Source organism: Sipha flava, unplaced genomic scaffold (assembly GCF_003268045.1).
Source record: "Sipha flava isolate LNK unplaced genomic scaffold, YSA_version1 82_pilon_pilon, whole genome shotgun sequence".
Classification (NCBI taxonomy): Eukaryota; Metazoa; Arthropoda; class Insecta; order Hemiptera; family Aphididae; genus Sipha; species Sipha flava.
Window position 1 is genome coordinate 1,426,514 of NW_020273624.1, and position 21,283 is coordinate 1,447,796.

Here is a 21,283-nt window from a genome sequence, read left to right on the forward strand (position 1 = left end):
CCTAGATAATTGTAAGTAAATAATTATTTTAATTTTAGATCCATGGACAGGATCACCATCAAGCGTCACGTAATCGCATGTATACATCCTTATTTTAGCCTTGCTGTCGTTGGTATACGAAGCATTAAGCCCTGGACCAACTTTTAAGTATCACGTACTTTTAAAACTTTTCAGAGATCAAATCTGTACTATATACTATAGAAGCATCACGACTATCATTTTTCATTATTAATTATACGTCCGTAGCATACTCGTACGTTCGTGAATATACATATCAAGGGGAGGGGGGAGTGAAATGTACCTACTTTTCATTTTTCCGATTCGGATAAAATATAGCCGATTATTCATCTTTATCTAGACGGTTACACATGATCGTGTACCATTTATCTATGAGTTTTAAAAAGTTCACGGAGCGTAGAAAACGTTTATACGTAAATATTTCAAAAGAAATGTGCCGATTTCTCCCACCAAACAATATTCGAAAACTTTTATGCTCGGCTTCCGTCGATTTACATAACACGTCACGTTATATATTATTATAACATTTGATCGGGGAGCGTTCGGTGGAGGGGAGGAAAATGAAAAAGAAAAAGAAGGGTTACAACACCGAAGATTTCGTTACAACATTTTCATAGCGGTCTGTCGTAATGTTCGTAAAACAAACTAGCACGAGTAACGCGTGGTGATAGTAAACGCGTTAACAATTATTAGGCTTTATTATCGATGGTGAGGAGAGCCGAACGTCGTTGTATCGCTATGGTGTACTGTGCCGTCGTGTATTATTGCCGTTACAATTATCGCGCGCAAACCAAGGGGGTGGCAGATGGGTTTTGGACGCGACCGGGGATGGGAAACGTAACGCACTACCGGGGGGCGCGTTTTGCCGGAGTGTATTAAGCCTGGTCAGGGGTGTCGGCACAGTCGCCGGATATCGTCAGTATCGGTTAGACGCGCAACCCTCGACATGTTTCGCCGGCGTGCCGCGACTTTCGTCCTTCTCGTCGCGCACATTTTCCCATCCGGTAAGCACATCACACTGATCGTGTTTTTTATAATATATTATTTAATAATGTCTGTTTTGTTTATCACTTTTTTTTTTTCTTGCACATAAAATCATTCCGTCGTCACGTCGCCGTTTAGTCGTTACATTTTTTTTCTTTTTATCCTTTTTTTCTCTTCCTCACACATCGTTCGATTATCTGAACATTTTATAAACGTTAATATTTGTTTTTCCGTTCAAGAACAACGCTTTACGGACGCTTACATCGCGAAATTCAACGACTTTTGTTTATTATATTATCATTACGATTGCTCGTAATTTATATTTGTTGGACGAAATTATATTGCTTCATTTAAAACGATGTAAGATCTCTAACATGTCATTATTATTTTGCTATCGAGGTTTTTATTATTTTCCAACACGAATAGTATCATAATTCATGCTTATATCTTAAAATGAGACGCTGTTCTTGGTGAGGTTTTCCACATTGACTTTTTCGAACAAAATTAAAATCGAGTACAATATATTTAACTTGAACTCTTCAAATGAATTCTTCGATAGTTGATCAGCGGAAATTGATATTTTTGAGTTTTATCACGGTTTCTGAATCAATATGCATTACGGACTGATCGTCATTCATTTCGTAACAAAAGTTAAGCCACTACTCATGCTGGATGCGATTTTTTCGAAAGTTCCTCGCGTCCGATTGTTAAGCGGAGATATAATAAGATCTATATTAAAATGCTTTCAAAAGTAGCCAAAAATGACCTTAAAAATTAATATTATAGTAAAAGTAAAATATTATTTTATTTTTATTATTAAATGTATTGTTTTATATTAAAATACTTTTATCTGTTAAATAAAACAAATCAAGTACTAAGAAAAAATCGTCTAAGATCATCGGCAAACCGATGCCTCTCGCATTAAAATTTGAATACTATCAATCATCATTATTTTTCCGGGACGTCTCACGTATCGTTACAATAATATTATAGGTACGATACAATTATCATTCTCGATTGACAGTTTGATAGAATCCAGGTATTGAATTTAAGACGCATTGGCTCCAAGGCATCGAATGTTAGGTATGAATTATTGAGCATAGTGGACGAGTTAATTATTTATTTGGCAGTACCCCGTACAACCACCGTAAATTAGTTCAGTATTTAATTTAGACACGAATTTAATATAATACCGTGTGAATTATTACGTTATTCGATAAATCTTTTTATATTTTCCGATCAACTTAAAAAGTAAATTTGACGTTCAAATATCATTATGCTAAACTAGAACACGATTGTTTTAAAAATCTTTGGGATGATTATTTTAAGTTTATATAATCATCCAGTTTATTAGATTCTTAAAATATACTGCGGTGTGACGAACGAACGAGATAAATGTGAAAAACAATACATTTTTTCCTCCTTTTTAACCTCCTTCAGTATCCTTATTTGATGTAAATGTTCGTTTTGCTCAAGTATTGAAAGTATTATAATTGAACAATATATTAAAATTATATAAGAACAATTGAAATAACTATATAACTGGAATGAAAATTATAGTTTTGTTAATAAAACGTAAATATGACGTAGTTCGTGTTTAAAAAAAAAAAATAATAAAAAACATTATTATTTGAATTATTATATTTTTATAACTAAGTATAGTTAAATATTGTTATATTATGATATTTAAAATATAATTAATTTAATCAATCCCTAATGGAAAATCAATAATCGATGGTATCATATAGAAAAAATTAAAGAAATAACGGAGTATACATTTTTTTAAAACGGAATTTAACGAAACCGCAATAGACAATGCTCTATATCTTATAATTAGTATATGTAATAAAAACCTCGATAAACGTTGTTAATATTCGTATTATTACAATTATAATATACAAATTAATGCTATAGTATTTTAATAAAGTTAGGTTTTTTTTTTTTTGTTTAACTTCGATGATATATTTTTTATTTCAAAATAAAAAATAATATAATTGAACGTTATTATACCAACTATACTCAATATATAGTATATCCAATAACATTGCGGTCTGTTATAAAAAAACATGTAATTTAAGTCGTATAAATAAATCGAAAAAACGCGTTAAAATAACATAAATGTTGATGATCTAAGCTAATAAAAATTGGCGCGCTTCAGCACGAGTACAACATCCGCCGCGACGTTCAAAGTTCGCAACTATTCTCAGACCATTGTGATAAAAATGATAATAAATCAGGTAACATTTGACGGTCGAAATATGCATAAAGACTGCAAGAACCGGTATAATATTATTGATAAACATCGAAATGAATTATTCGCTAACCAGCTTATCGATATGTAAAAATCGATGTATCCGAATCGGTTCCCGGGTTGTTACAAAGACATATCCGAATTAGTTTTCGAGTTCCCGGGTGAAAACCTTTTCAATTTTTCTTTTCATTTTATACAGATTTAGGATTGTCCACATATTATCCGGATACGGTTTAAAACTATGACTATTGTCATAATATTTACATATGTCATTTTTATTTTTAGTTAAACATCTTTTTTTTTAACTAGTCCATTTTAAGTTTTAATTATGTATCATCGAGATAAAAATGTATAGCGAAAATTCTTCATTAATTCTTATCTATTTATTTCATTATTTTTATGTTGGACTATTTCTCTTTTTATACTTATCTCCTTATTTTAAGACTTATGATGCTGTAGTTTGTCTGTAACTCGCGGTTTTACGTTTCGATTCGGACTTCTTTTTGCACTCCGATGAACTGTAAGATGTTCGGATGTGCGGAATAGAAGCGAACTCGGTGTGAAACGATTGACAGCAGTTAGTTGTTCGTTATACTCTATTTGTACATTCAGACCACATTGTTGGCGGAAATGAGCTATCTCTCTCGACATAATTCTATCTAGTACACGAAGGAACTTCGTCAAGCTTTTCATTGACCGGTTTTAATGACATCGAATTATTAGTGTAGCAACTTTTCCAGGCGACAATAAGAATAAGCACAAAAAAAAAAAAACTGGGAAATATTTTATAGCGTACGAATATACGAGTGAAAATGTTAGACGGTTTTCGCTTTTTACGAAAGTCTTTATCGTGAACCGATCCGGACGTGTGCTGCGTGGAATATCGGGAACCAACCAGTATGTCGATTTTCAGGTTCGGATGCAGCCGTTCAAATACTTTTCGGCGATTGTCGTACCGGCGTCGTTTCGTGCCGTCACTTGAAAGTATTCATTTGAGACGTATGAAGAAGAATTTTCACGTGTAACGTTATACACGTTTCACTCGAGTATCGTGCAATGTCGTGCGATCGTTCGCCAACCCAAAGCACCTAATCCTACCACATAATATTACAACGGCGAGTGCGCGGCTTAAATTTACAGTCTTTTAAGGAGTCATAGAAAAATATTAGAGACAATTAGACAGTGTAGGGTATTGTTTTACGTATCGAAAACGTCGATTGTGTTACCAAACTAAATAAAACACGTAAAAATCGTTGCATACTCTGAGCTTTACGTTTTCGGTTAGTACTTGCAAATTCTTATGATTTAAAATCATAACTACCAATTTCTATACTTAACAAAAAAAAAAAAAAACCCATCCATTTTTATAAAAATGTTCTCAATCAATATTTTAATACTTTATCTAATTAGACAAATAACGTTAATTAACGAACCTCCGTTTAAAATATCAAATATCTTAACGTAAAAAGTATTTACACGTATTATTGGTTGCATTAAGTAATAACTATTATAATTTAATAAATAATTACTCACCTTTACTGAATACTTTTAATTCCATATTCCTAACTGTAATAAAAATAACGTTATTCCTTAAAAACATTTAATTTCATAAAATTATAATAATTATAATCAATTATTGAAGCTTACTCGGCGTGTAAGAAGAAAACAAAAGAAGGGATTTCGAAATGAGTAGAAAAAATAAATATTTTGTAACTAAAAATAAATACTTTAACACATTTAGCTCTTCATACTAAACATGACTATGTAACATATTTTACATAGTTAATTATATGGATAACACAAAGTTTAGTTGTATATCTAATAGAAATTTCATGTTTCGGTAGAAATCTCAATTTAAACATTCAATGTTTTTCCCTTGAAAAAATTAATTAACAAAAATACTAATCATAATGATAATGGTGATTGTATAGTAAATAATAATTTTCATGAAATTATTATTAATATTTTAATAAATATAATCACAAACTAGCTTCTATCTATAATATTTGCGGTATAATATATGTGAATAAATTAATTTTTATAAATATAAAATAAATGTATTTTAACTTAACGTATAATTTTTAATAACAAAAGTGAGTAGATATTAGGTAAGACGTATTTATCATTTTTATTCTTTTTTTAACAGAACTGAAAATGTCAATTTTGTAAAAACAGCTAATGATGTTCCTAAAATTTTAAATTTGAAAACTAGAAATAGTATACTATGCATTTTACCTTGTAATATTTTTTTATGACCATGTGTTACGAAATATTATATTATATGTTATTCCGAAAATAATATAAATCACATAATATGTCAATATTATAAATTTGTAAAAAGTTAACATATGAATTGAAATCCATATTTGCGAAGAATTATATTAAATTTAAATAAAACATGATATCATCATACTCATTCACTTGTATAAGCAGCAATCTGAAAGTCGAAACAATTGTTAGTGGATTGTAGTCAACGATAAAATGTACCTTCTTTATATTATTATGTTCATGGAAAAAAAATATCTAGTTAAATATATTTGATAATAACATTTTTAAAATATCTTATGAAAAGGTTCTGTGTCCTTATTGAAATATTTTCATTAGGTACGAAAGAAGGATTATTTTTTAAAATTTATAACATATCCGAACTTTATTCTGTCGTTTATTTGAAATATAGTTTGTCAAGGATTTACGTTGTTTCAGCATTCATTTTATGTAGGTAAATAATAAAATGCAATATTATGCATATTTTAATTTTAAAAATGTTTCTGTTGAAAACAAATATGTAATCTTAATATTTATATTATTTTATATTTTATATTATATTGTTAAATTTGCCAGGTTTTATTTTTTTATTTAAAAAAACTTTACAAATTTTACAATCATACATCATCATTTACATAATAATTCCATAAATTAAACAAAATGATGGGTTAATTAATTATAATTGTATGTATTTTTATAATATAACAATCGATAAAATACGATTTAATAGACTCCAGTTATTTTTTAACAAAAGTTAATTACCATATTATAACTTATTAGAACCCACTTTACAGTGTAATGTTTACACAGTTTTACAAATCAATAAAAGATTAAAGGTGTATTTATTAATTACTCGTATAATGACAAAGCAATGAATACTGATAATTATTATTTTCCTTTAAATTATGATGTTTATTTATTTTATAAATATAAGAAAATATTAAATATATAAAGTAATCTATTTCTTTTTTATATTTATTATTTCTGTGTATATTTTTATTTTTTAATATAACTGATCAGTTATAAATATAATAAATTGTTTTTCCAATTGAAGGAAAATATTTTTCTACAAATCGAGTAAAAAATTACATGTTTATAATTGTAATGTAATGTGATGGACAATATAATAGTAGTGCGTCATCGAAATATTTATTATTTGGCAATATTATTTAATTTCACCGATTTTATGGATTTAATTTTTTCATCATTTATTACTGTTGAAAATAATTAATTAAATTTTAATTGGTTGTACGGGTACCATTTTTGTGGATAGCTATGAATCAATAAATAAGGTAAATCGCTTTTTAAACTTATTATGGATTAATATTAATGATCAAATAAACACCGTGAATTAAAGGTAATGATTACCTGTATATATTAAGTTAAAAAAAATAAGCAGAAAATCACAATTTTTTCATTAAAAATGTACTTACAAAATTATATTTTAATGAAATGTTAGGAATTCATGGTCCGTTAAACAGTATATTATCTGTAAATAAGTTCTGCGAAAAAATGTTGTTATGCCTAACTAAAAATGTATTATAAAAATGTATTAAACATTACAATATTTAATAATTATTATATTATTTTTACACGTTGCTCTGAACACCCAATCTTGTACTTAATGAGTTCAAATTATATTGCCCTTTCGATGTATAGTACTGTTACGTTAAACAATTCATACTGTACACTAAGATTAACAACATGGTATCTTATGCAATCTCCCGAGTATATAATATTATCAAAGCGGAGACTTCAAGTGTACCTCCGTTTAAGTTAGTTTAAACATAAATATTTCCAATGCAATTAAATCGCGTTTGTTTTACTAATAATCAAGACTGGGCATTAACGAGTTAAAAAGTTAAAGTTAAGTTAAAAAAGTTAATTTAATTTTAACTTTTTAACTTAACTAGTTACTTTTGGATTTTCATTAACTTAACTATTAACTTATTAAATTTATTTTTTAATTAATGTGAAATTAATGAATTAATTTTTCATTTTCAGAAATAAGTTAATTTCTTTTGTTTTTAATTTTTTATATTTCACAAATATCTATCAGAAAATATTTTCTAATAAAAGGTTTTATGTTATAAATTAATTCTATCAAATATCAATAATAATATCGGCATATAGTACCAATATAGTTTATGGCTAAATATTATTGTTATTGACGCGCGACGTCGTAATTTCGGGAAAAAAATAAATACCAATACAAAAAGTCTAAATATAAACGAAAATAATAAGCAATCATCGATTCTACGATTTTGTACGTTATAGCGATATGGGCCTATAATCTTATCAGTATTCAGTTGTAAAATTAACAGTAAGAGTATTTTTTGAAATGACTCTCCTCTTAAAGTTCAATGAAGTTGAATAACTGTTTAAATTATTATTATATATTTATTATTATTTCGAATTCAGTATTTTTCAATTATGAACAATTGTTATGTAAAAGTAAAATTTTAATTTGATTTAACACAGTAAATGTAATTTTTTAGTATTAAGATTATGATATTAAGGTTTATACTTATAGTTTAAGTATATCTACATGAATAAATGTTTATGTTAAAATATTATTCAACTATTACAACTTATAATATTTTCATTTCTTATATAATTTTAAGTTAGTTTGTATATAATGTGTATAAACTATAAATATATAATTATTAAATTATATAAATTTCAATTTAATACAATACAGTATATGAAAATACTGTATTTTTATAAAGTATAATAAACACTTAAGTCATAGTTTATAAATTAGTTTTGGGCTTGTAAAAAATAAATTTAGCGTTGTATAAGAATATTAACTTTTAACTTTAAACTTTTTGTTATTGGTGCAAATTAACTGATTTAAAAAAAAATCATTAACTTGCCCAGCCTTGCTAATAATACGTATTTACATCGAAGTTGAAACTGAACATTTTTAATGATTATTAGGCGGATTTAATGTTAATCGCTAAAATAATCGTGAAAATTACCGGTTAGTAACCTACAAAAGGTCTATCAGAACGAAGGATATCGTTTACGTTCAATTCACAATCAATGTAGTGTAGTTTATAGGTTAAATGGAGCTTTCGGTACAATTAACAGCCAGGGAAAGTGTTGCTTAAGAATAAAAATAAAACATACATATTTATGAAACAACATATTTTTTTCTTTTTTCAAATATTAAACTTCAATCATAGTATTAATTGTAACGGATGTAGTAAAAAATATTGCTTCTCTAGTTCACTTCAACATTCAATAAAACCGTTATTACGAATGTAAACTTTTAACATGGAGCTTAAGTTTCGATAGGTGTTCAAAGACGATTCGCGTGATTATTTAATATTTTAATATTTAATTTATACACCTCGACGAAATGTAATTGAACCTACTGCACCTATTCAAGCTAGTAACCATTCGCGTTTAAATATTTAAAAAGCTAAACCAAAGGACATAGCTGATACATGTACACGATGAATAATACAAACACAATTAAAGACAAAATTACTTTAAATAAAACATGTGTTATAAATAATCAGACGCAATTGCGACGATGCTTAGTATGTACACGTAAAAAAAATATATCACTGCCAAGTAATTACATGCCTATGTATAGCTAAACCTTAACACACGATTAAATATTGTGCCCGGATTATGAGCACGTTTCGTACTAGAGAATACATAGTATGTAGAACCTTTCATGAATAACAAATAATAATTATTGCTCTCAATACTTACCTACAGTGCAAATACGAAATGATTAACAGAACGTTTTCTCATTCATTTGTACGTGAATATAATAAAATTTTTAATCTTACTCTCCCTCTCTTTCTTACTCTCTTTCTCTCACACATTTTGCCCGTGTAAATAGAATGTCGAGTGCCAACAGTTGATAACCAAATTAACAGAATCCATATCCTGCCCAGCAAACCAATAACTTGGAAATTAATAGTAAATAAATTGGTATCATTACGGTTATCGGTCGTGAATTCATGAAGTCTAAATAGTCGTTTAAATAAGTCTTTGGATTAAAAAAACAATTTAATCAATTAAAGTCATGGTAAACACAGTTGTTAACATTCTTCGTTTGTATTCAAATAAATAAACATTTACCTTGAAATTCTACCAGATACTAAGTCATATTTTCTAGTGGACCGAATCAAAAATAATTTGTGTTGTATAATCTAATCCCTCATAATTTTTTTTTTGATTTTCTATTGGGGTTTTAATAATTATTTTAAGTTATCAAGAAATATACTCCGTTTATCTATACGTATATATTTTTCAGACTACTATAAGCATGGTCAGGAAAGTCAGGGGGCACAAGGAGGACTCAGTCCCCTTACTTCCCATGGTACTTATAAATTGCCGCCTTTGCAATTTAATTGATGTTAATAGGTGTTAAACAGTGTTATACAAAAAAAGCTAATTAATATTAAATATAATTTATAAATTATATAGAAATATATAATTAGAAATTCGTTTTTCAATTTATTTTATTTTATTAAATAAGATGTTGATAATTAGTTATTTAGAACAATAAGTAAGTAATTTACAAGTTTGTACATTTTTACAGCAAATGAGTAGTTTGTGGATGAAATTTTTCACTGAAAACACTCATAACATATCTTTATATACTAGTATATACTTATATACCTTACCTAGTAATTGTATAGGGCTGTATGGAATGTTGAGAATGATGTATGGATTAAAGCTCTCCTGCTCTTTTTTGTCACTAAATCCTTACTATAGGGATCAGAATTTAAATAAATTAAATTTTCAAAACTATCATAGAGTTTAGCACAACTATAATTATAAATAAATATATGTATATATGTGTGTGTGTATAACTATATATTATATAGCACAGATTGTATGACATTTATTTTCTTGTGATCTATAAATTTTTTTTTTCCAATCCACCAATTCCTACAACTTTTTTAATGTAATATAATACTATTTTGTACTTGGGTCTTACTGTTTAAAACAGAATCTTGCTTTTTATTGCCAAAGGCACTTTCGCATTGTTTTCGAAATTACACATATTCCTACACACAGATAGTATTATAAAATATACATATATACATATATGATATTAAAAATTTTGGTATTTGAAAATTAATAATCACGCACGTAAAAACTATTTATGTTTCGTTTAATAAAAATGGAAAAACTTTTACATTGCGTTTTATTTTTACACGGTAATTATTTCGTTTTCGTTGTCGGATGGTATATTCTTACAATATTACCTTTTTTTTTACCTTGCTTTTTGATCGATAATCTACAGTACTGTTTGGTGACGTTTTAAAATAGAACTTAACACATAAACAGTTAACGTCAAATGTGACTCTGGGAGAGGGGGTGTCATGGATGCCACAACGGCTTCACCCGCTTTCAACATAACCGCACTATTATTCCGTATTATTGTATCGTGTTACAAATATTATTTTTATTTCTATAGAGTTTACTCGTGGCTACACGTTAAAAATTTTGAGGTGAAAAAACACGTCTCATCGCGACGCAATAAAATCGTTATGTTCGCCGTGATTGGTGACCATAGCGCGCACTGCCGGTACTGTTAGACCGTTTGGAAAATAATTAAAATTGTTCACCGTACTCATCGCCCGTTCTGTTTACGGACAGACGTGGTGCAATAGTCATCCGAATATCGCTCGAATCGTCCCTCGGTCGGCATAATATTGCGCCCTAGATCAGCACTTGATGAACGCGGTACTCACCTATATATAATATTATAACGACGCGTCGTTTGCTGTGCTCATTTGAGGTGATAAATCAAGACCATTCATTACTATTTTACCACCGCTGCAAAGCATAAAGATTTACGATTACGTCCTCCGTTAGGGATACGCGAGCAGTGAACATGGTTCGCATAAGTGGACTGATAAAGCGACTGTGTTAAAAACCCCCGTCGGTATATGACGTTACGCAATGTCATCTCGACCGGCTTGTAAAATGAACGTATGCGTAAACGCTAATTTTATACTTCGCGTTCAAGGGTTAGTTAATGTTTAAAAAAATGAATATATATATACTTGTATAATATACAACGTTATAATTTGGGGGGGGGAAATAATATATATTTCCTTTTTTTTTCATGAACTGTTATTTTTCCTGTTCACCGTCGAGCTTACGATTCATTTTTAAATTTAATCTCGCGTCAACTACACCCCCCCTCCATTACTTCCCTTTCCACACCGCGATTCGTATCAGAGCGAAAGTTTAATTTGAACGTTGTCGGTTGGCAACAGATTAAAAACCACTCCTCCGTCCCCAGTGACCGTTTACTAGAAGAGTGCCACCGTTATTCGGCCGACAACATTTTCATTCGATTCTCAGGATTATTTTACACGATAAACTTTTCCGTTTACTTTTTTTCCTCCCTCGTGTTTTTACCGCAATCCTAAACGCGTTTTGTTTTTTATTTGCATTTCACCCACTCTCGCACCACCACATCCGCTCGACCACGAGCTGCTGTCCACGTCTTATTTCCATCTAGTTGAATTTCAGCTGCTTCTGAAACTTTACCCTTCTTCGCGGGGTCATAAACTAAGAATGGAAAAAAGAAATACGGCTTGTGGTTATAGCGTTTGCAACCTATTATTTCATTACTCCACGAGTATTTATTTATATATTTATACATACATATGAAATATAACTACGGATATGAATCAAACGAGAAAGGAGAAAAGAAAAAAAATTGTCCGAAAACATTTGCAACTGTTATTAGCGTCAGCCGCACGAGTCTCGGCGCGGTTTGTTTTTTATGGGTTTTCATTTCAACTTGTTAAGAAGGGGAAAAAATGCTCTTACAAATTACTTTTAGAGTGCCGCTAATTCGAATAACGTGTAACAGCATAATTTAAATGTATATTTCTATCGTCATCTACTCACAAAAACTTTATATATACGTATACAACAATTCTCCGACGTATATTATACAAGTTCCTGAGAAGCATATTGTTTTCTTGAATTACCCAAAAATCTATTTCGTACTTTCAGACATGTGTTTTTAAACAACTTTTGAAATACGTCTTACTTTTAGTTATCCGGAAAAATGAGACAATATTTTTTTTCAAGTTAATTACTATTTAATAATAATCACTTAATATTTGTTTCTTTTAGTTATTGGTTAACTATTTGAAAAATAATTCGTATATAACTATATTCTAAAACATTTTATAATCTACTTTTGTTCCGTTTCAAAATTATTTCCGGATCCGAAACGAGTTATTTGTTCCGTAGGAAAATGTTTTAGTAATAAATATTTGTTTGTTTCCACGTAATTTCCTATAGAGTTTATTTATGAATATAAATTTTGGTTTAATGAATCAACGAAACGATTTAGAATTTAATTATTAAATACAGAAAAAGCCCAAAGAAAAAAAAACATTTTCTTGCACACGTTTTTATTTCATTTATTAACATAAAATATACTGATATAAATCAATTTTGATTTTACAATTGAAACCGCAGCAATTTATTTATGTTAAACCCATATACATAATATTAATTGAAGTGCAGAATGACTATAGCTAAGGGGTTATTGGATTACAAATCACATTATGATTATTTTTAAGTGTTGGACTGCATTACGCAAAACCAAATTGACCTATATAAAAATCATTGACTGCGATGATAACGGCATATTTAAATTTTTCCAATTAAATAGTACTTGTTTGTGACACTAAAAAAATATGTTCAGAATTCAGACAAATATTTGTATAATGCAAACGTGCTTTAATGTCACTGAAGTATTGGTGACTAAAAAATTAACTTTCCTTTCAGTAGTTTAATACAATCTCATACAGAAATATAGTATAATATTAGTAACATAGTATTATACTTAACCGGCTTGACATTTTAATAAATAAAAAACATACCCACGTCCGCTTGCGCAGTAAAGTAAGCATATTTTAAATAATATACTATCAGCGGTTACATATTAATAATATACAGTCCTTTATCTAAGCTAATACGATCTAGGCTAAATGACTGACCCGTATAATATAAAATATTATTTATCTAGATGAGTACGCAACACAAAACAAAATGCTTTCTCGTTTGAACATGTTACATTATGGTTTTTTTATTTATTTTATTTTTTTATTTGACACTAACACCTCCTCCTAGGCAGATAGGAGTGCACCTCTATTACATCCCTACGTCCCTCTCTCTCTCAAAAAAAAAAAAAAAATTACCATGGGGTAATAATATTGAACAACGTGATGTTCGTTTAAGTGTTTAATTATTTTTCAACGTTTTCCATTAACATTTCCAAAGGCTTCGAGGAAATAAATCGTTTTAATAATAAATCGTTTCGTAATATTCAGAAATCCACGAGGTTATATCCATACGACAGTTTTATACGGTGTAGTGCGTGAACGCAGTTCAATTAAACATCGGTCTTGAATTCTTATCAGTAATCATTCGAGTAGTGGCTTTTAGCGAGGCATCTTAAATTAAAAACGGAATAGTAGCGGTGGCGATAAGTGGGACTAAGGAAGAAATTGCCAGTGCATGTACACTTGCGTGTATAAGTATAAAAGAGACGACTCACACACACACACACACACACACACACATACATTGACGGCCACTTCCGAACAGGGTAACGGAGCATCTGCAGACGGAGCAATTGAAGCGCAAAAGACATAGTTTGAAATGCGCGTTTGTGCGCGTGCGAGTGAACATAAAAGTGAAAGAAACGAGTCCGACGGCGGTGGGAAAAAACAAAAGGGACGCAGGCAGCGGACACGAGTGTGTTCGGGCTAACGAAAACAAGGGGAACCCGAGGGCCTATTGAGCGTGTTGTATTGTGCACGAAAAAAGGAGAACAAAGGATGTTAATAAGAAAAAATAAAAATAAAAGTAGGAAAAATTTAAAAGAATTCGCTGACAGCAGTGGCAGCCGGGAGACGCGTGATCAAAAAATTATTTGCATCGTTGCACTGCCGTAGTCGTCGATCGAATCGTACGCCAAGACATAAACACACGATTTGAATTGATTTTTTTTTTTTTTGTTTTTATTTATATAATTTACAATCGATTTGACGCATATATTTTAACGCAATACTCTCAAAGTATATATTTTCGATTTGGTTAGAATTGCTAACACATGTGCTGATCTAATATTCTTACACGATTATTGTTACTTAACACTAACCTTATTAGCAATTTTAATAATTATTTTATTACTTTATTAATTGTTTACACGTGCGTGCGTTTCAGGCCTATTATTGTTTCATGATAGTTCGTACGTACTAACATACCATCAATTAATACTTAACCAGCACACACGTGGATTTCGATCAACATTTTTACTGTACGCGTTTCAACGTATGGCCATTTTTGGTTTTTAGTGTGAATTAAAGCTTCAGTTTTGCTCGTATAAAAATTAGTGAAAATATCGATAATGCAGAATTCGTTGGCACACGTGAGACCCAAATCATAGGACAAGAGATTCGACATTTATAAGGACCGGAATGCAACGACAAACGATTGGAAAGAGGCGAAAATACTCTAAAAGAAAAATATTACTATATAAATATACTATACTATTTTTTATGATAGAACGTAACGAGAAAATTATTGTTATAAGAAATAGTGATAACAGTTTGAACGTTCAATGACGAAAAATAGTGTGGTGTGCAAGTAACGCTTTACATTAAAATATCTTACGGACGAAATGGTTGTGCTTAGTGCAATGGCCTTTAACATACATTTTTTTATTCTGGAACTGCGAAATTTAAATTTAAAAAAAATTTCAAAATAAAGTATTCGTATTATAATTGAATAGGTACGCGCAGTGCTCTGAAGATGCGGCCCGGTAGAGGGTTTAATTTGCGGTGGATCGCAATTCGAAAACGAAAACGAATCAGGAATGCGAGGCACGTTAAGGATCCGCAGATAGACGGTTTATTTAAGCCTTCGAATATTATATATTTTTTCTTCTAATTTAATGTCCTAGTGGATTGGTTGGCGTTCATCGAAACTATTACTTTCACCGTGGTTTTCATTTAATTAAATTATATTCAAACAATTGCATTTCGATTATATACCGTCGTACAATAATAGTATTAAAATTAATTCAACTCAATGTTATAGGATTTTCGATGTAGGTATCAGATTTTATTATAATATGACGTGAAAGGAACAAGGTTCGAAAATTAAATCCATTTCTTTCGGTTTATCTTTAGCCTGTAGGCTAAAGTTAGCTTTACAATTTTTATAATTTTTTTTTTTTTTTAATATGTCATCGTATCAATAATAAATCATTTTGAAATAACATAAATCAATGATTGTTACAAGCTTACACAAATAAGAGTAATATGTATTACGTCAATATATAACATTTATGAACATTTGGCTGTTTCGAGTTTTTACTTCGCAAAGTAAAAACTTGACGTTTGACGTAATTGATTATTTTCATAATAACTTTGCAAGTATTTTATATTACCATGTTCTAATAATTTCAAACTGACCAAAGTGATAAATAATCAGCACCAAATTGTTGTGACTATTGATTTAAGATTTTTCAAGCTTGTGAACTTACTAACAAATTGTTTTCGATCGATTAACGATCGCGAAGCAGAACTTCAGTATAATGTTTCGCGTCCACGGGGACTAATATATAATTCAAATTATCGAACTAACCGAGAACACGTCAACAGGATTTCTTACCCTTCAATTTTTCAAAAGTTTCGAACAAGTCAACCATCACCGTTTTGTTGAATTTCGCTCCAATAAAATACCTGAAATACCGTGGTACTTAGACTGTTACAGTGGAGTATAAATAACAAAAAATAATCTATATACCCTGCAGATGTTAAACGATATTTCTATTGCGGCGCATTGCGACTGTCGCTTTATGAATATTGCAATCCGGCGAAAAGTATTAAAAAAAAAAACGTAGACGACAGAAACTTCAATGCAAACAAGTTGTACTACCTGTGCATGTAGTATAACTAACCGATACATTATAAGTAGGACTAGGATTTGAATGACCTAAAAAACAGCAAAATACGCTACAAAAAAAAAAAAAATAAATAAATAAAATGTTTTTATATTTTTTCATTACGTATTTATTACAGTTTAAATTGATATAAAAATCATGTAACCAAACATATTCAATTATATTTTTTTAACATAATAATAACAAAATAGGTATTTATTTGTTTAATATTTACATTTTATTCCACCACCCGTGGGCCGGATTTAGGTAAAACCAATGCGTATGCGTGCACCACTTATATAAACACCGTTGTTTATCCGAAGTAATAATATACTAACTATTTTTTACAACCTTTTTTTTTTTTTTCGTATACTACATCCACTCGTACAGTACTACCTCCTGTACGTCGCATAATATTATTATAATATATAGTTACGTAGTTGTTCCTCGACGCGGTTATTGGATTAAATTTGATTCATAGAATCGCTACAACGTTACCGGGGGGCGGAAGGTGGGTTAGCAGACAAAGTGGTGTTATTTCGAGAAGAAATGGCGGGAAATTTTTCAAGCGCGCTGTTATACGCACGTATATATCATCAATTTTATGGTAATAACACGGCGCGCAATACACACAGACACGCGAACACCGTTGGTGAAACTCGATTTCGTTCTCGGCGATATTTATTTCGACGGTTTTCGACTTGCACGACGGTAATAAACGCATTCCGTTGTCCGCAAACAAGCAGTGCTCCCGTACGCCTAAGAGCCAAACGCTCACGTCAAGAGTAGCGGTTCGTATTTAATCACGACGACACTACAGTCACTATCGATTTCCTTAAGATTACGACGTACTGTGCACGCAATACCAATCGTCGGAAATCCGTTCCACATCGGAATCGTTTTTTTTTTTCCATTCCGAATAAAATACGTAATATCAATGCGCGGTAACAAAATGTCGAATGTACGTTATCATTAGTGACGAACGACTACTGTTGCCGACGTTAATAAATCGTGAACCCAAAAAATATTACATCCCCTATTACCACGTGGTCGAAACTATCGTCGGTCGTTCAAAACGAATTTCTGCGAAACAATAATCCGTTCGAGGTCTCATTTTTTTTCTCTTTTGTTTACCCGTTTTCGTAAGCGCATTTTTCTTGTCCGTCGATGTTGTTCAAGCGACAACGAATACACCGAGTATGTCCGTATCGTATCGTTCACGCATTGTTTTCTCTTGCTGCCAATGAAATATAATAAAAGATCCGCTTGTGTTTAAAGGGCAATTTATCGAGCAACGCATAAAACGTAGAAACGTTTCTTGTATTTTATACACACACACTTTAGTTATTCTCATATAGTAATCATACAAACAATGAAATCCGTCGGAAATGCAGAGTCTGAATCCAACGAAAATCTGTCTCCTTCCCTTTTACATGTTTCCGTTTTGGACATATATCTTCGTGTGAATAACACTGACGGTATATATTATAATATACTCGTATGTATTTTAATAGTATCGTCATGTGTATTTTCATCCAAATGCTTTTTCCATGTCAATAAATACACACGTTAGTTTCAGTTTATTTTGAAAATATTTATTTGTAGTATTATCATATGCATACAAATCATAATATTAGTTCATCGAAAATCGAGATATACTTACTGTAAAAACGTAGTGAAAGGACTACTTTTCAGGCCAATCAAAAAATTTATGTTGATCGGATATTATACCTCATGTATGGTATTATAAAATTTATAATACCATATATAAAGTATAATATCCGATCAACTTCAGACGTATACCATTTAATGGTATACGTCTAAAGTAAACCTATATTTATATAAATGCATTTATAATCTATAAGGCAGCGAGAAAACGTTTTATCATCACAATTATAAACATCGAGTTCTCTCCAAATGTTCGTGCAGTGTACATTTATTATATCTGTCCGTATTGGTTTTAATAGAAAACAAAATGGACAGGCCATGTCGGTTTTCACTCTTACAGTCCATGATAACATTGGCATGCCAAAAAGTCTTTCTATTAAATAGACAGTTAGTGCCAACAGAATTTAGAGAAAAGGAAAACAATCTTTGGATTCTTGTCTGGACCTCTTTTCGTAGCTATAAAGGCTTGCGACATTCTAAACTCATTATTTGTAAAATAATTAAAGTCTTTGCTGAACGGATTCGACGTGATAATATTCATACGAGTATCGACAAATTTTTGACATTTAAATAATACCATTAAAAGGTTTGATTTAATGAAATAATTTTTCAATTTCAACAGTTTTCCGATATACATATATACATATTTATACTATTGCAAGTACCTTCTTAAGCATTTTCAGTTTTTATTTTAACAATAATGCATTTAAAAACGTGCTGTTTTCTTTTCTCTGTATAATTAACAACCCAACGGTAATTTCTTTTATTTAATGTTATTATAACGCTGGTTTCAAAAAGAATATATCTTATTTAATAATTTGACGGTTTACTGTTAGTCATATTTAATGATATAAGTGATTTATATTATAATACTACTGCAGATATGAATAATAAATTCATTCGTATACTTGAAGTATAATTTTTCACGGACTCCAAAATGTTTTGAAAAATGTACCACAAGAATAAAAATACGATACAATGCGTATTAAAAATAAAACACGTTTTTGTCTCCATTTTTTTTCCTGTCCCTGTTACTGTATGAGATTTTTCCGAGCGATTTTCGGTTGATACCGTCGCCGGTAATCGTTTCAGTGGTTCTTCCGACCATTTCGCGATGTCGGCAATTTTTTTAATTCTACACGTTTTTATTAAAATAAATAAAACATATTACGGGGATTCAACCGTATTAATACATACGATTTCTCGTGGTAGGAAAACACTTTGGGTGGCTACGATATGGCGTGTACAACGTTTGTTGTATCATGTATAATTTGCACGTAGACATATCTCCATTGTTCCTATATGAATAAATGGTACGACGATGGCTAAAAAACGTAGTTCATCTGAACTTTCGAGCTTATCTCGTTCTGCCATATGCTCGACTTCTCTGCACATTCTCACTGTATGCAAGACGCATGTAGATACGAGAGATACATACGAGAGTTTGAGAAAATATTTGAATTCGAGACGAAGAACGTTATATGGGGATATGTATACGTGTGTGTACAATCGGTATAAAGAGTCAAAGATGTAGAGTTGGTGAGCATATGCGTGTGAACGACAGGAAGAGGGAAATTTAGAGATTTAGAGATTGAAAGGTTATTATTAAGTAAAATGCGAAAACGTGCCTTGACTAAAAGTTGTTATAACAATAATATTATATTTACCTTTAGATTATTAAAAGTTTTCAGGCATTCAGCGAACGCATAATTATTTTAGTGTCAGCTCAGTCCAAAAACAATATATAATTTCGAACGGTGACTGGCGCGAGTTGTGTGTTAAATAGCATATAAAATACATTTTCACTCGAATATCACGTAGTAAAGCATGTATACATTGGCTTACGTTCTCCCATGAGCAGTTGTCGTATAAATAGAGATGCTTACGAGGTTTAGGCTTTTTAAACCCTTCCCAAAAACATCTCAAACTCAAACCATATAAACGAATAATTTATTTATACGAAACGACACGTCTAACTCGAGTGGATACGAAAACTCTTCATTTTACTATATACATTGCATTTTAAATGATGAATACAAATTTATTTTAAACTCTACGTTACTTACTCTACGATTGTTTCAAAATTCAGTGCATACTAGTTGCCTCTCAAAATATACGATTTGTCTATCATCCTCATCGTAAATAAAAATTTTAATATTCATACACTATTTGCCTCTAATGAATTTTCACACTACTTGCGTCTTATGTAGAATTATGTAGTGATTTATAAATTTAATAATAATAAAACATATCTGTAAAATTATTGTTATTTGGAATTATACATTATTACAAATAATAGGTATACAATCATATTAATAACACAAGAAAAAATTTGGTAATCTAATAATAATATGACAATATTAAGCAGAATGTAGTATCTATTAGTTAATAAAATTTATTATTAGTATTAGTTATTTATTAGTTATTAGTATTAGTTAATAAAACAAATATATGGTAATATAAAGATAAAAAAAATACTTGTAACATTGTTTAAATTTATATTTTTTAATTAATATTTGTAGGCACTCAAAATTTAATATTTTTTTTTCATTTAGCTTTTTTGTTTGAGTATAAATGATCAAATGATACTTATTTACAGTACAAAATATAATCTTTTTAGAAATTATTTTTCATTTTTCAAAGTTACAACACATTTTTAATTAACTAAGTTTTATAAATATTTTCTTCCGTCTTAAAATTGTTACATAAATTAAGCCAGTATTACTTAGCATGTCGTACTTGAATATCAAATATGCTCCTCATAATTTTAGAGTTTGAGTAAAGCTATTATTATTATTATTTTTATCATCATATTTTTAAAGAAAACACATTACGGAGAATTTAAAGTGTTTTAAAAGTTAGGTACAGGTCATTAACCGTGAAATAACAAAAATATATATATAATATGATTCACAGTAATTGTACCATAAAGTAGTTAATAGGTAGCTTACAAATCTTATGTAACTAAAAAAATTATTTATCAATTAATGAAATCTTTAAAAGATCTACTATTCCTTAAACACAAAAAACTAAGTTTTTGGTTTTTGAATACTTAAAAAATGCGCTTATGTTCGATCTCAGGCACGTATAATGTTATATTGGTAACATATAACTAGTTTATATTATATTTATATAGG

General features: G+C 29.8%; 1 protein-coding gene across 6 annotated transcripts in view; it reads left to right on the plus strand.

The window, feature by feature from the left end:
* Nucleotides 1-913: 913 nt before the first annotated feature.
* LOC112693228 (Down syndrome cell adhesion molecule-like protein Dscam2) overlaps nt 914-21,283 on the plus strand; it is a 163,169-nt gene continuing 142,799 nt past the window's right edge. For all 6 annotated transcript variants that reach the window (XM_025568208.1, XM_025568210.1, XM_025568205.1 and 3 more), the window contains exon 1: nt 914-1,022. In XM_025568208.1, the coding sequence (XP_025423993.1) occupies nt 965-1,022 (58 nt within the window). In that variant the 5' untranslated portion in view covers nt 914-964. The remainder of the gene's footprint in view (nt 1,023-21,283) is intronic.